The sequence below is a fragment of the Orycteropus afer genome, unplaced genomic scaffold (assembly GCF_000298275.1).
Source record: "Orycteropus afer afer isolate SDZICR_OR568_19922 unplaced genomic scaffold, OryAfe1.0 scaffold00031, whole genome shotgun sequence".
Classification (NCBI taxonomy): domain Eukaryota; kingdom Metazoa; phylum Chordata; class Mammalia; order Tubulidentata; family Orycteropodidae; genus Orycteropus; species Orycteropus afer.
This window is the reverse complement of record NW_006921618.1, coordinates 14,932,633-14,948,884: the sequence shown is the minus strand read 5'-3', so window position 1 is coordinate 14,948,884 and position 16,252 is coordinate 14,932,633. Positions and strand designations below refer to the sequence as shown.

General features: G+C 55.3%; 1 protein-coding gene across 1 annotated transcript; it reads left to right on the top strand.

The window, feature by feature from the left end:
* The first annotated feature begins 5,909 nt into the window (after positions 1–5,909).
* Positions 5,910–10,727, top strand: AHDC1 (AT-hook DNA binding motif containing 1). Its single transcript, XM_007935801.2, has one exon. It carries the CDS (start codon positions 5,910–5,912, stop codon positions 10,725–10,727), a length of 4,818 nt encoding a protein of 1,605 aa, XP_007933992.1.
* Positions 10,728–16,252: the final 5,525 nt, after the last annotated feature.

Genomic DNA, 16,252 nt, shown 5'->3' with positions numbered 1-16,252 from the left:
GCTCCATTTGTGCTTTGGGGTGGGCTGGGTGAGTCTTCAGCTGAGCTGGGCTCAGCAGTGCCCAGCCTTGTGGCCAAATCGCTGAAGTCACTTCCTTTCCAACAGCAACTTTCCAAGAGGAGGAGTTCTTCAGACCTGAGCAAGGAGGGGGTGCGGAACAAGGAGCTCTCAGGGGAAGGAGGTGGGCGGGGTAAAAGGCTGAGGGAAGGGCCTGGTGGGGCTGGAGGAGGGGAGTCCTCCGGGAGACAGAGGGAAAGACAAGGACAGGAGTCTGGAAGGGCCAAGGGCAGGAGGGGATGGGGGTGGAGCAGGACGGGAAGCAGTCCCTGGGTGACCTTGGAGGGAGGAAGGGAGGGCCGCCAGGCAGGGTGACCCTCGGGTCCAGCCAAAGCTGGCGCACCCGGACACCTGGCACCCAGGGCCAGGGGCTGGCAGGGGGCGGGACTAGAGCAGACCTGCTTGCCAGGTGCCCTGCTCTGGGCAGGAAGGGGGTGGGCGAGGGCTGCACAAAGGAGCTCTGTGTGGTCAAGGGTAGGGTGGGGGGGTGCTGTGCTGTGGGGGACCCTGGTAGCTCCAGGGGGCGGGGCAGGGCTTGCTCCCCTTGGGGGCATCGATAGCTCCAAGGGGACACCTAGTGGCAAGGGAAAGTAGTGCATCTGGATGGCCACAGTGGGAAGGGGTGGCTAGAACCTGGAAGAGGAATAAATTAGAAGGCAAGAACTAAAATTGATGGGACCACGACAGTTGGAGTAGGCTATGTAGGAATGGATTGACTCTGGACAATAAGGCAGTTTGGTTTAGAGGAGCCAAAAAAAACTAAATTCAGACTCTAGCTCTTCCACATCACGCTGCTTGTCTTTAAGCATCATAACTTAACCTCTGTGTCTCCATTTAAATGCCAAAGAAGTGGTAGCTGCCATTATTTTTTTTCCACCACTTTTTTAGTTATGATATTGGGTTGGAGTCAGGTTGGGTGAGTGAAAGGCTGCAAAGGAGGAGATTGGGAAGGGTGGTGAGCAGTTCCTGGGGGCGGGGGCACAGATCTGAGGAGGGGAAGTGATGGGAAAGCTCCAGAAAGCAGCAGTAGTAGCCCCTTTGATGCAGTGTTTTCCATTTGAGGACATCCCTGGGACTTCACTCCAGGCTGGGAGGGAAACAGTGGCGGGGGGGGGGGGGGGGGGGGGGGGGGGGGGGGGGGGGGGGGGGGGGGGGGGGGGGGGGGGGGGGGAAAGGGTGGGCCGCAGTGGGGAGGGTGGGGCTGGGGACTCAAGGATGTGGGCTGGCGCTTCCCGGCACTGTGCACAGCAGGTTGGGGCCCCCAGCCCCTGCCAGCCAGCTGGTGTCCCCATGGGCAGGTTCAGACACACTGACCCAGAAGTAGACACACAGACAGAAGAGCCCTTTCGACTTCACTCACAGACCAGGGAGGGGGCCAAGAGTATGGCCACTGAGTTGTGGTGGGGAGGGGAGCCAGCTGCTCTCCCTCAGATCCTGAAGGCTGAAGGGAGAGAGCAGTAGATAGTCAGAAGACGTGCCCAAAGGTCTTCACGGGTGGGTGGAGCAGAGGCACCCACTGGAGAGGAAGTTTTTCCTTTCTGCCAAGATTACACCCTGAGGCCTAAGTGGGTTGTCTCAGAGTAGAGAGGCTTGATGAACCTCACCCTTAATAAAGGGGGATGGTAGCTTCTGGTAGGCATCTCCAAAAGGATCTCAAGAGCCATGGGTTCACCATACTGTTAAAAATCAGATCGGGAGACTGTAGAACCTGAGCCCCTTCCCTCCTTTGTTAGGTTAGATCCTTCCTGCAGGAGCAGAGGTGAAGTTCTTAAAACACCAAGAGCCTAGTCCTGGGGGTGAGGAGGGCAGTCCACAGCTAGGTATGAGAGAGAACAGAATCTGAGTGAGTGAATAGGTGGGAGCACAAGGAGCAGCTGAGGCTTAGGCCCTGAAGTCAAGGAAGGGACTGTGGGCAGAGGGCTCCTTTGCCGGATGAGCAACAGATGGGCCTCTCCCATACCATTCTGTGGCCTTGGGCAAAGTCTCTTTCCTCTTTGGGTCTCAGTTTCCTCATCTGTAAAATGGGAAGGGCATGAGGTAGCACTATACAGTGTTCCTACTGGGAGAGCCAACTAAAAATTCAGATTCCCAGATGTCTCTTCAGATCTATGAGTCAGACTCCCCTGGACTGGGGCCTGGGTATCTGGAATGTTGCACAGCTCTCCCTGGCCCAGAGTTTGGAAGCCAGTGGGTTAGATGATTTTAAGGTTCCTCCCAACCTTAAATTAGACCACAGCTCTAGAAGGAACATTTTCAGGAGTAACTGAAGGAGAGTTGCAGGAGCTAGAAGTAGAAGGAGGCTTTGGATTTAGGAGAGAATTAGGAATTCTGCCACTTAGCAGCTCTGTGACTTCAGGCAAGTTACACAACTGCTCTGAGCTGGTTTCCTCTGTAACATGAAGATAATAAGCTATGCCTCCTGAGTTGCTGTGAAGATTCAGTGGCTCATTTACGTGGAGGTGCTTTGTATTTTGCAAAGCGCTGTCCACTGAAGGAAAATGGAGGAGTGTCCCCTTCCATACCATCTTGTCTTTAAGTTAGCACCAAAGTCTTCCTGTGGGGTGATGACACTAGACAGGATGGCAACCAGAGAGTCTTCATGTGTCTGTGAAGGGTAGGTCTTAGGGGTCTTGCCAGGGCCAAGCACTAGGCGGCGATCAGGGTCAGTCTTTAATACCCTCATGGTGGTCAGGACCCATTCAGCTCCCGACTCCCCAAGATCCCAGCTCTTGGGGATAGCCAGGGCCTTGAGTGTGCAGGCCCCTTTGGGAGTCAGACATGCTTGGGTCTAATACCCAGCTCTGCTCTCTGACCAGTCAGTAAATATTTATGGAGCATCCATAGCCCAAGCCAGGGGATACAGCTGTAAACAAGACAGACATGATCCCTGGTTCTGAAGAGCCCACACCCTGGAGGGAGACACACTAAACAGCCAGTCACACAAGTAATTGATTACAGTGGTGATAAGTGCTATGAAGGTGAAATAGAGCTCTGAGATGGGCCCAGACCAAGGCTAGGGTTAGGATGGGCTTCAACAGAGCCTTTCTGATGAAGGTAAAAGAGGGGTTAGGGAGTGCCCTTTCCATATTCTTACCTCACTTCCTCCTTCCGCATCCTTCTTGGGTCACACTTCTGGTCTGGAGAGAAATCTTCAGGGACAAAACAAGTCTGATTGCTCCTTCCTTCTATCCATCGTTTTATCCATCTGTCATCTATTTTTGAAACACCCCTATGGGCTATGTACTGTTTTGGGTACTTGAAGGTAAAGCAGAAAACAAGAGAAATCCTTGCCTCCATGGTACCTGCCACCTTCCAGTGGATGTTTTCCTCACCTGTAAAATGGGAGTGATGATCATATTGATCTCAGGTTTGCAGGGAGATTAGATAAGATAAACCAGATAATGTGCTTAGCACAGTGCCTAGAACAGAAGCAGTGCCCCCAAAGTATGAGCTTGTATTGTTATTGACTCCCGGTGTGATTATTAGACCTCTGACCTCAGGTACTCTTCACTTTTTCTTTGCAGCTCTTATTCCGCTAGTAATTAAATCATTTGTGATCATCTGATGAATGTCTGTCTACCTAGGCTTTCTGACGTGTAGGCCCTCCATAAACAGTGAGTGTGTGAATGTTGTTAAATGCTGTCAAGTTGGCTTTGACTCATAGCGACCCTGTGTACAACAGAACGAAACCCTGCCCTGTCTTGTGCCATCCTCACGACCATTGCCATGCTTGAGCCCATCATTGCAGCCACTGTCAGCCCATCTCTTTGAGGGTCTTCCCCTTTTTCACTGTCCCTCTACCTCAGAAGGAAGGCAGGGGAATCTACCATAAAGATTTACCATCTTGGAAACCCAGTGGGGGTCGCTGTGAGTCAGAATTGACTTGATGGCAGTGTGTTTTTTTTTTGTTTTGTTTTGTTTTAAATTGCGATTTGGGTGAAAGTTTACAGAGTAAATCCACTTTCCATACAGCAGTTCACATACACGTTGTCTCATGACATTGACTACAATTTACCACAATGCAACAGCTCCCCTCCCATATCCTCCTGATTGTTACCTCTTCCGTGTCCATCCCTCCATGCTCCCCTGCCCCCTGAGCTGTCTCCCTGTGTATAAACAGCCCTTCTTTCTCCCATGATTATTCTCTCCGAGGAGTGTATCTACCTAGTGTAAATGTTCAACTCGTGCCTGTCTTTTGTTTGGCTGGAAGCCACAGGTATGGGTTCAATTCCAGACCTGCAGGGCAGCTAGGGACCATAGTCTCAGTGGTTCCACCAGGCTCTATCAGACCAGCAAACCTGGTCCCCCTTCCCCCCACCCAAATGATTTTGAGTTCTGTTCCACATTGTTCTCCCTCTCTATCCAGGATCTCCTACATAGATCCCCCTCCGAGTGGTTGACAGTGGTAGCCGGGCACCATCTAGTTCTTCTGGTCTCATACTCGTATAGGCTGAGGATCACGTGGTGTACCAGTCGCGAGGACTAATTGTTTCCATGAATCTTTAGTTTTCTTCATTCATCTTTGCTCTGGACGAGGAGAGACCCATCGTGGCATGTAGATGGCTGCTTGCAAGCTTTTAAGATCCCAGTTGCTACTCGCCATAGTAGGAGGTGGAACAATGTTTTGTGTAGTATGTTATGCCAATTGAGCTTGATGTCGGCAGTGGGGTTTTTTTCTGCCTTACCTGGCATGATATCCTTCTCCAAGGACTGGTCCCTTCTGACAACATGACTATAGTATGAGAGACAGAGTCTGGCCATTCTCTCTTCTAAGGAGTGTTCTGGCTATACCTCCTCCCAGACAGATTTGTTTGTTCTTCTCACAGTTCATGATACATTCAGTGTTCTTTGCCAATACCACAATTCAAATGCATCATTACTTCTTAGGTCTTCCTTTATTCGTTATCCAGTTCTCACATGCATCAGAGGCTATCATGAGAATAAATTACATTATTTCGTCCTTAGGCCTCCATTTCCTCATCTGAAAAATGGGGTTATTAATAACCCCTACCTCGCAATATTGGTATGAACAAGTAAATGAAATGATGCCTGGACAACTTTCAGCCCAGTGCCTGGTGCATAGTAGGGGTGCTCACTAAACCTGAGCTGCAATGGTCTTTCCAGGCGCTGTCCATACCTTGAGGCCTGGGCTCAGGCTGAAGCTACTCCACAACACCTCCAACTGACAGCCAGTGACTGGCAGAGACCCCAGGTCCAGGGGCCCCCTCTCTCCCAGGTCAGCCGGGTTTGCACACTGGAGGGAGCACAGAGGGGGATGGCTGTGGGTGGTACATGGAGGAGGCTGGGCCACGGGCTGGTAGACAGGATAGAGTTGTGGCCACCAGACCATTCAGGGTATTCAGACCTGTTGCCTGTCCTGTTGCCCACATAGATCTCCAGTGTGACAGCCCAGGCGACAGAGCCGAGGGTAAGTAGCTGGGGTTCTCCTGGAGCCCTGGAGATGGGGGCAAGAAGGAGGGAGGGAGGCTGACAAAAGCAGGTTTCTCTCCTCAAGTGTGATCTGGAGTGATCACCTTGCCCTGCTAAGGGACTTCTCTCTCAGCGTGGAGGTCTTGTTTTCCCTGAGCCCATAACTCAGGGACTAGAAGGGGATGAACTGTGAATAACTGGAACTGGGGCTGGTGAGGGGTGCTTTAAGCAGGTGGTGGTTTGGGAAAGGCAAGAGAAATGAGACTTTGCAGGGGGTGGGGAGGGCAGGACCTCAGTAGAGGATGTGGGAAGTTGATGGTGTTCAATGAGGGACCTCCTGCCCAGCAGGTCCTGGTCCCGGCTTCTCGCACCCTCATGTCAGCCCCGGCCCCGCCCGGTGGCCTGCGGAGGACAAGGTCAGGATGCGTGTGAAGCCCCAGGGCCTGGTGGTGACTTCCAGTGCCGTTTGCAGCTCTCCTGACTACCTCCGGGAGCCCAAGTACTACCCCGGCGGCCCCCCCACCCCCCGGCCCTTGCTTCCCACCCGGCCCCCTGCCAGCCCACCTGACAAGGCCTTCGCCCATACCTTCTCTGAGAACCCACGCCCACCCCCACGCCGGGACCCCAGCGCCCGGCGCCTACCAGTCCTTCCCAAAGGGGACGACCCACTGCCCCCGCGTGCGGCCCGTCCCGTCTCACAGGCCTGCTGCCCCACGCCCGCTGAAGACAGCAACAGCTCCCGTTCTCGACGCCGTTGGGACAACGGGCGGGTGAACCTGCATCCAGTGGTGCAGCTGATTGACATCATGAAGGATCTGACTCGGCTCTCCCAGGACCTGCAGCACAGTGGTGTGCACCTGGACTGTGGTGGTCTCCGGCTCAGCCGCCCACCTGCCCCACCACCTGGTGACCTGCAGTATAGCTTCTTCTCCTCACCCAGCCTGGCCAACAGCATCCGCAGCCCTGAGGAGCGGGCCGCTCCCCACCCCAAGTCTGAGCGGCCCAGCCACCCCCTCTATGAGCCTGACCCTGAGCCCAGGGACAGTCCCCAGCCTGGCCAAGGCCATAGCCCGGGAACTACAGCTGTAGCCACCGGTCTGCCCCCGGAGCCTGAGCCAGATGGCCCTGATTACCCAGAACTCGCTGATGCCGACATCCTTAGTGAGCTGGCCTCCCTTACTTGCCCTGAGGCCCAGCTGCTAGAGGCCCAGGCTCTTGAGCCACCATCACCTGAGCCAGAGCCTCAGCTCCTAGATCCCCAGCCCCGCTTCTTGGACCCACAGGCACTAGAGCCACTTGGGGAAGCTTTGGAGCTGCCACCCCTGCAACCTCTTGCTGATCCTCTGGGCCTGCCGGGCCTGGCTCTGCAGGCCCTGGATAGCCTTCCTGACTCCCTAGAGTCACAGCTGCTCGACCCTCAGGCACTTGACCCGTTGCCCAAGTTGCTTGACGTCCCAGGCTGCCGTCTGGAGCCCCAGCAGCCATTGGGACCCTGCCCGTTAGTCGAGCCCTTGCACCTGGACTTGTGCTCACCCCACGGCACCCCTGGGCCTGAGGGTCACCCCAAGTACGCCTTGCGGCGCACTGATAGGCCAAAGATCCTGTGTCGCCGACGGAAGGCTGGACGGGGGCGCAAGGCAGACGCTGGACCTGAGGGCCGCCTGCTGCCCCTGCCTATGCCCACAGGGCTGGTGGCCGCGCTGGCCGAGCCTCCCCCACCACCACCACCACCACCACCTCCTGCCCCACCAGGCCCAGGCCCAGTCTCAGTCCCAGAGCTGGAGCCAGAATCTTCCCAGCCTGCAGTGGTCCCTCTCCGCAAAAACAAGTGCCGGGGTGTGCGGCGAATGGTGGTGAAGATGGCTAAGATCCCTGTGTCTCTGGGCCGGCGGAACAAGACCACGTACAAGGTATCATCCTTGAGCAGCAGCCTGAGCGTGGAGGGCAAGGAACTGGGTCTCCGTGTATCAGCAGAGCCCACCCCACTGCTGAAGATGAAGAACAATGGGCGGAATGTGGTGGTGGTCTTCCCGCCTGGTGAGATGCCCATTATTCTCAAACGTAAGCGTGGCCGCCCTCCCAAGAACCTTCTACTGGGTCCCACTAAGCCCAAGGAACCAGCAGTGGTAGTGGCTGAGGCGGCTACCGTGACAGCGGCTACCATGGCCATGCCGGAGGTCAAGAAACGGCGGCGGCGGAAGCAGAAACTGGCATCTCCCCAGCCGTCCTATGCAGCAGACGCCAATGACAGCAAGGCTGAGTACTCCGACGTCCTTGCCAAGTTGGCCTTCCTGAACCGCCAGAGCCAGTGCACTGGGCGCTGCTCACCACCCCGCTGCTGGACACCCAGTGAGCCCGAGTCAGTGCACCAGGCGCCAGACACCCAGAGCATCTCCCACTTCCTGCATCGAGTGCAGGGCTTCCGGCGGCGGGGTGGCAAAGCAGGCGGGTTTGGTGGCCGAGGTGGGGGCCATGCAGCTAAGGGAGCACGATGCTCCTTCAGTGACTTCTTTGAGGGTATCGGCAAGAAAAAGAAGGTGGTGGCAGTGGCCCCCGCTGGGGTTGGGGGCCCTGGCCTCACAGAGTTGGGGCACCCCCGCAAACGGGGCCGCGGGGAGGTGGATGCAGCTACTGGGAAGCCCAAGCGCAAGAGGCGGTCCCGAAAGAATGGGACTCTGTTCCCAGAGCAGGTGCCCAGTGGCCCAGGCTTTGGGGAGATGGGTGCTGAGTGGGCCGGGGACAAGGGTGGGGGTTGGGCCCCTCACCACGGGCACCCAGTTGGGCAGGCTGGCCGAAACTGTGGGTTCCAGGGAACCGAGGCCCGGGCCTTTGCCTCTAGTGGACTGGAGAGTGGGGCATCAGGCCGGGGCAGCTACTACGGCACAGGTGCACCCTCGGGCCAGACTGAGCTCAGCCAGGAACGCCAGAACCTCTTCACCGGCTACTTTCGCTCGCTGCTTGATTCTGATGACTCTTCGGACCTCTTGGACTTTGCCCTCTCAGCCTCACGCCCTGAGTCACGGAAGACATCGGGTACCTATGCAGGGCCTCCCACCAGTGCCCTGTCTGCCCAACGTGGCCTGACCACCTTCCCCAGCCGGGGAGCCAAGGCCAGCCCAGTGGCAGTGGGCAGCAGTGGGGCTGGGGCGGACCCCTCCTTCCAGCCTGTCCTGCCCACTCGCCAGACCTTCCCTCCAGGACGGGCAGCGAGCTATGGGATAACCCCAGCCACTTCAGACTGCCGGGCAGCTGAGACCTTCCCAAAGTTGGCTCCCCCACCTTCAGCCGTGGCCCGCTCACCTACTACCCATCCGCCCACCAACACCTACCCCCCCCAGTATGGTGGCTATGGGGCTGGTCAAAGTGTGTTTGCTCCGGCTAAGCCCTTTACGGCCCAGGACTGCGCTAATAGCAAGGACTGCAGCTTCGCCTATGGCAGTGGCAACAGCCTGCCTGCCTCTCCGAGCAGCGCCCACAGCGCCGGCTATGCCCCACCACCCACTGGTGGCCCCTGCCTGCCGCCTAGCAAGGCCTCCTTCTTTAACAGCTCTGAGGGGGCCCCCTTCTCCGGTTCAGCCCCCACTCCCTTGCGCTGTGACAGCCGGGCTAGTACCGTCTCCCCTGGTGGCTACATGGTGCCCAAAGGCACCACAGCCTCTGCCACCTCCGCCGCCTCTGCCGCCTCCTCCTCCTCCTCCTCCTTCCAGCCCTCGCCCGAGAACTGTCGGCAGTTTGCGGGGGCTTCTCAGTGGCCTTTCCGGCAGGGCTATGGAGGCCTGGACTGGGCTTCGGAGGCCTTCAGTCAGCTCTACAATCCCGGTTTCGACTGCCACGTCAGTGAGCCCAACGTGATTCTGGACATCTCCAACTACACGCCACAGAAGGTGAAGCAGCAGACGGCTGTGTCGGAGACCTTCTCTGAATCCTCCTCCGACAGCACCCAGTTCAATCAGCCGGTTGGCAGCAGCGGCTTTCGGCGTGCCAATAGTGAGGCCTCAAGCAGTGAGGGCCAGTCGAGCCTGTCCAGCCTGGAGAAACTGATGATGGACTGGAATGAAGCATCATCCGCCCCCGGCTACAACTGGAATCAGAGCGTCCTCTTCCAGAGTAGCTCCAAGCCAGGCCGAGGACGGCGGAAGAAAGTGGACCTGTTCGAGGCCTCACACCTGGGCTTCCCATCATCCGCCTCGGCCGCAGCCTCAGGTTACCCATCCAAACGGAGCACTGGACCCCGGCAGCCAAGGGGTGGACGGGGCGGTGGGGCCTGCTCAGCCAAGAAGGAGCGGGGTGGTGCGGCTGCCAAAGCCAAGTTCATCCCCAAGCCACAGCCTGTCAATCCACTGTTCCAGGACAGCCCAGATCTTGGCCTGGACTACTACAGTGGGGACAGCAGCATGTCACCACTGCCCTCACAGTCAAGGGCCTTTGGTGTGGGTGAACGAGACCCCTGTGAGTTCATGGGACCCTACTCCATGAACCCATCCACGCCTTCTGATGGCACCTTTGGCCAAGGCTTCCACTGCGACTCACCCAGCCTAGGTGCCCCTGAGTTGGACGGCAAGCACTTCCCGCCACTGGCCCACCCACCCACGGTGTTTGATGCTGGCCTGCAGAAGGCATACTCACCCACTTGCTCCCCCACGCTAGGCTTCAAGGAGGAGCTGCGGCCGCCACCCACAAAGCTGGCCGCCTGTGAGCCCCTCAAGCATGGGCTCCAGGGGGCCAGCCTAGGCCATGCGGCTGCAGCCCAGGCCCATCTGAGCTGCCGGGACCTACCACTGGGCCAGCCCCACTATGACTCCCCCAGCTGCAAGGGCACAGCCTACTGGTACCCTCCAGGCTCAGCTGCCCGAAGCCCACCATATGAGGGCAAGGCGGGCACAGGGCTGTTGGCTGACTTCCTGGGCAGGACGGAGGCCGTGTGCCTCAGTGCCTCACACTTGGCCAGCCCACCGGCCACACCTAAGGCTGACAAGGAGCCACTGGAGATGGTCCGGCCACCGGGCCCACACCGTGGCCCCGCAGCAGCCGCTGCTGGCTATGGCTGCCCACTCCTTAGTGACTTGACCCTGTCCCCCGTGCCGAGGGACTCGCTGCTGCCCCTGCAGGACACCGCCTACAGGTATCCAGGCTTTATGCCACAGGCGCATCCTGGCCTGGGTGGGGGCCCCAAGAGCGGCTTCCTGGGGCCTATGGCGGAACCTCACCCAGAGGACACATTCACCGTCACCTCCCTGTAGTGCCAACTGAAGTGCCGACTGGACCGTGAGGTTTTGTTCCTGGGTAAGTCTGGGGATGAGGTTCAGTGGGCAGAGGCTTGGGGGAGGTTGGACTGGGGATTTGTGAAGTGAGAGGGAAAGCTGTAGAGATGAGCAGGAGGAATTGCAGGATTTAAAGATACAATTGGGGCCTGAAAACAGGGAAAAGGAATCCAGGTAGTCTGGAGCTGTCTAGGGGTGCACAGGGAGTACCTGGGAAAAAAAACCCAAAAAGAGGTCTGGACATTTCAAGACATCCTGTTACTGAAATGGCTAGAGGACCACAGACTGGGTGGGGCCGCCCAGTAGTTCATAAGCATTTAGTTCCATCGTCCATGCTTGGTCCTAGGAACGGACCACCTGAGCCCCAGAAATCACTCACCACTTGACTTTTTGCAAGGGGGAATGTTTGCATCTCCCTGTGTGAGATCAGAGAAGGGAGCTGAACAAGGTGATCCCCCACCTAGGCCCTGTGTATTAGCCCCATTTGGGTTTTCCCTAGTGTTTGACTGACCCTGCTGGGCACCTCCATTGCCCCAGGAGCTTCATTTATCCCCAGATGTATTCGGTGGCAAGCACCAAGCTGAGAGCGTGGCCAGTGTGGCTTGGTCACATTCTGCAAGGGGCTTTACAAAATGGTTCAAAGTACCCTTTCCTAGTTTTCCAGGGTACCTCTGGGGGCCGTGACTCAATGAGGCCTGAGGTAGGCTTAGAAAGGGCAGGAGCCTATAGGGTGAGGATCCAGAAATAGTGAAGGAGTTATGGGATTCTGCCATCCCTGGAAGCCTGCAGCCAGTGGTTCTATCCCTAGACTAACTGTTTCAACCCTAGAAAAAGCCAGTTACTCTCCTAAAGCCTGATGCTTTTCCAGGAGTCCAGTTTTAGACACTGTTTTTGTCAGGCACTGTGACTTCATTTGTTGAGGTCACAGTTTCGGTATTCTCAAGCTTTGGTATCTACAGAAAAGAAAAGAGAAAATGCCTCCAAAGTAGTAAAAGGGGAACAGGGTTTGAGGAATCATTTTCTTGAAAAACATCTTGTTTCAGAGATAAAACCACAACTGGCCCATCAGATCCCACCTTTAGATAATAGACCTGTCACAAAATTGGCCCAGATGAGGAGGGTGGTAGTGAGATGGGCTGGGAGCTTGTCTGACACCCTCACCCTCCACCGCCTCTGCCACTACAGCCTCCTGAGAGTCTTTCTTCCTGGAGAAGCCCAAAGCAGTAGCAGGGCTCCTGGAAAGCCCCAACCCTGCACTGGAGAGGCTATTTGAGGCCAGGGTGACTCAGGGTCCTGGAGTGATCAGCAGTGGAAACTTATTACTCTCCCTCTACTTGGGTCCCAGCTCCTCTGGTACCTGAAGGGGGCAAAGGGCAGCACTTGGGTGTCAGGAGGCCTGGAGGAGGACCATTTCTCAATTGGCCACCAACTTGCTACATGCCCTTGGCCAAGCCTTTGCCCCTCACTGGACCTCAGTTTCCTCATCTGTTCAGGGAGATTTACGTAGTTCATCTTTTAGGTCCTTGCAGCTCTGTGTGGCATAGACAATGGATGAAACTTTTTTTTTTTTTTTTTTGGCAGCATATTTTCCCTCCTAATGAAGCCAGCCCAAGATTAAAATGGCCTTCCCATTCCCCGTGTGTCTCATTGTAAGCCGCACAACCACAGATCTGAAGCAGGCCAGGGAGAAGCTGCTTAGGGTTTAAATGTCAAACTCTTGATCCTTCTCACTGAAGAGGAGATGTTTCATGGATAATCCAGAGATGTGAAATAATCCAAAAACTGTTCCTCCCAGGCTCTGGATGGGAAAATGGATGGTTGTGGGGGCTGGGTGTTCAGGCAGGTCACAGCTCAGTGAAATACATAATGGAACCACCCAGTGAGGCCTGAATGCAGGAGGAACTGGGAAGCCGTCCAGCCCCACATTCTGGCCCTGCTCCCCTCTCAGGTCTGAGAGCTGACAGCAGTGTCCTCAAACCAACCAACACATGTGGTTGTTCCAGAGACATCTAGCACTGATTACATGCCAGGCATCCGGGATACCGTAGCGAACATCACAGACAAGGTCTTGGCCCTCAGGGAGCTTCTAGTCTAGAGGGAGAGATAATAAACAGAATGATGCAAAGCATTTGGTAATGACAACCATGGGAAGAACAGTGCAAGAGAGAAAAAGAGAGGACACGAGCCTGCAACAGGCTGACCAGACCTCGAACGTCAGGCCTATAGGGTGAGTGGGTGTCAGCTGGACAGTGAGTGGGGAGAGCATTGTGGGCAGAGGGAGCAGCAGTGTGCAAAGCCCTGGGGCAGGAAGGAGATGAGCTTTGAGGAACTGATGGGAAGTCGGTAACACCAAGTACTGGGGCGAGGTTGGCAAGGCCAGATCATACAGGGCATTGGAAGGAGTTTAGATTTTCTTCCATGACAAATGGGGAACTGTTAAAAGGTTTTTAGTTGGAATGCAATGGGTCATGTTGGAGCAGAGCAAGCATTAAAATAGGGAGACCAGCTGCAGGGTCAGGCAAGCAATGATGGTGGTTCGGACCAAGCATGGTAATAGGACTGCCCCCCTCTTTTTATAAGGTGGTTCACAAGCTGAGGTTGTGCCAGTGATCTATTAAATTCATGGAGGAGTGAGGAGGAGTTGGGGATAAAGAGAAGGAGAGTGGCAGAGAAGAAGGCGTTAAGGGCATCACACTGTCAACAGAGGGCTTAAGCAGAGGGCAGCAAGGACTAAGCACTTGGATACTGGGCACTGGAGAAGCAATAATTCACTTCAACCTCACCTTGTGAGCTCCTCCGTGCTCATCCCAGTGCCAGCCACTGGGGAGACTAAGCAGACATAGCCCCTGTCCTTGGGGAGTTCAGCATCTACCCCAGGAAGGTAACACAAGAACACAAAGAACTTGGAAATGCCTAGTAGAAAGTGGCAGGGGCCCAGAAGCAGGGAGAAGCAAAAGATTCTGCCTGAGAAAGTGGGTGTTGGGGTCAGAAGTCATCTTTCTGCCACCTTGGTGAGAAAAGGGGCACACATTTGTCCTGAGCCCTTTGTGTGGCACTGTCTCATAGATTGCACAGCAGTCGGGGTGGGGGGGTATGCCCCACCCACCCAATGGAGAGTTGTGGCAACAGGTGCTTTGTGGAGCTGGCCCATACTTAGCCAAGATAGGAACCCAGTACTGCTCCCTCCAGAATCTGAGTCCTCTCCCATGTGTTCCCAAGCCCCCCTGACTCAGTATCTGCAGAATGACGGGTTGGATCAGATGATCCCCAAAACTCTTTCTGGGTGTCTGGCATTTTAAATAGATTTTGAGATTCTGTGGAAGAAGCTGCATTTGAGCTCAACCTTGAAGAATAAGCAAGATTTGGACACACACAGACTGGGGGAACTGTGGGCAAAGGCAGGTTATGTCCCAATGTGAATTAGAAGGTGAACACTCAGAGGAACCAAAATGGGGAATCTGTGATCTGACTGAGCCTGAGCTGAGACTGATGATACAGAGAAGAGGAGGAGTCAGGAGAGGAAGGACAGTGGGGGGTGGGCCTTGGGCCAGGGCAGACCTCTTCCCCTCAGATGGAAAACAGAGCCAGACAGGCTGGCTCCGCATTGGGCCCCCCTCATGGACTGCAGATCAGTCAGACCAGACCCTGGGGACAGTGAGAGAGGGTGAGAAGGGTCCTCCAAGGTGTTCAGGAATCTTGAGTGCCTCACCCCTCCCCACTCCTCTCTGCCCTGGACCTGAGGCCAGGAGAAATGTCACAGGTCCTCCGAGGTTACACCAGCTGGAGCCTGAATGGGACAGGAAGCAGTTTCCAAGGCCACCATCCAGCTGGGGTCAGCGGGCATGCCCGGACGTGGGCCAGGCCCCAGCTGCTCTGGGCTTTGTCTCTGTGTCTTGAAACCTCAAGAGGTCATTTGATCTTGCCTCTGGCTCTGAGCAAGAGGTACTCATGTCAGGGGTCAGCCATTCCTGCTTTACTTCTTCCCGGCTCTCTGTGAGGTAGTCCTCCCTCAGATCCTATCTCTTGCCTCTCCTCAGCCATTTTCAGGCTAGGCTTTCTTGTGCCGAGCCCTCATTTCCTGGAAGTGAAATCTCTCTGTGAACATGCTCTCTCATGCTCCTCCTCTTCCATCTCCCCACATCTCTTTGGACTGGAAAGAACCCAAGGGAGAGGGGCCTGAAACAAGGGTGGTGGCTAACAATTTACCCATGGACGCAGACGGGCCTTTGTGTTCAAGCTAGTTCCATCCCTTAGCAGCTGTGTAACCTGGTGAGTCACTTAAACACTCCACATCTCTTGTGAGAATTAAATGAGGTTATACATGAAGCATTCAGCCTAGTTCCTGGCACATACCTACCAGTTGATTCTGACTCATGGTGACCCCCAAGTGTATCAGCGTAGAACTGTGCTCCATAGGATTTTCATTGGCTGATTTTTTAGAAGTAAATCACCAGGTCTTTCTTCTAAGGTTCTTCTGGGTAGACTTGAACCTCCAGCTTTTGGTTAGCAGCTGAGCAAGTTAACCGTGAGCACTACCCAGGAGCAGCTGCTGGCACATGGTAAAGTACTTAATCAGTGATTGGTAGATGAGTAGCCAGGGAGATTAATACCCTCCCCACAGACTGAATTCTGGGCCCTCTGAGACAGTCTGAGTCACACACCTCTGACCGTCTCTTCCTTACTTAGGACCATGCAGCCAGGCCTCCTTTACATGCCCTCCCTGCTTCCCTAGGAAGAAGCTTGTATTCTAGGGTGGAGTTGCAGCCTTTGGAGTTAAGCTTTGAAATACCACCTAGTTCTTTGCCTTAGCAATGAGGCTGAATCCTCCCTAAGGGGCCCAGGGACAAGGTGAGTCATAGGTCCCACCCTGATGGGCAACAGTACCCAGGCTCATAAATGACTTAGGTCAGCTAGAAACCCCATCCACACAATGATCCACATCAGCCCTCCGTCCCAGTGCACATCATCTGAAAAACATCTCCTTGTGACTTTCTAATATGTCATGATTTTCCCCCGGCAGCTTTACCATCTTTGTCATAACCTTTGCTGCCAAAGTGCCTTCTGTGCTACAGGGCAGGGGAATGTAAGTTAATTCTGTGTTCACTGTTGATGAACCAGTCAGGTGTTGGCATCCAGTGCTAGTGCTACTGCTGAACAAATGTTCAGGAACAGTGTGCCCTTCCCTCATGGAGCTTACAGCCTGTAAACAGGTATTCATTGAAAACCTCCCTGTGGGCATCACCTCCAGATGAGAGCCTGAAACACCCTTATAAGAATTACTGGAGACCATCCCCTTGAACCATATGAGCAGAGCAGGCAGCAAGAGTGTACCAGAGGCAGTAAGTGTACAGATTTGGGGCTTCTGGTGCTATCATCCTGGCTCAGCCACCAGGGTCGGTGTAGCTACCATCTATCAGGTATCTGTCCCAGCACCTGCCCCCTTGAGTCCATTCTCCCACTGTGACCACCAGAGTGCTTTTTCTTCAGTATCTTTGGGTGTGCAG

Excerpts from the sequence above, each read along its gene's own strand:
- AHDC1 (XM_007935801.2), top strand. The coding sequence starts at position 5,910 with ATGCGTGTGAAGCCCCAGGGCCTGGTGGTGACTTCCAGTGCCGTTTGC.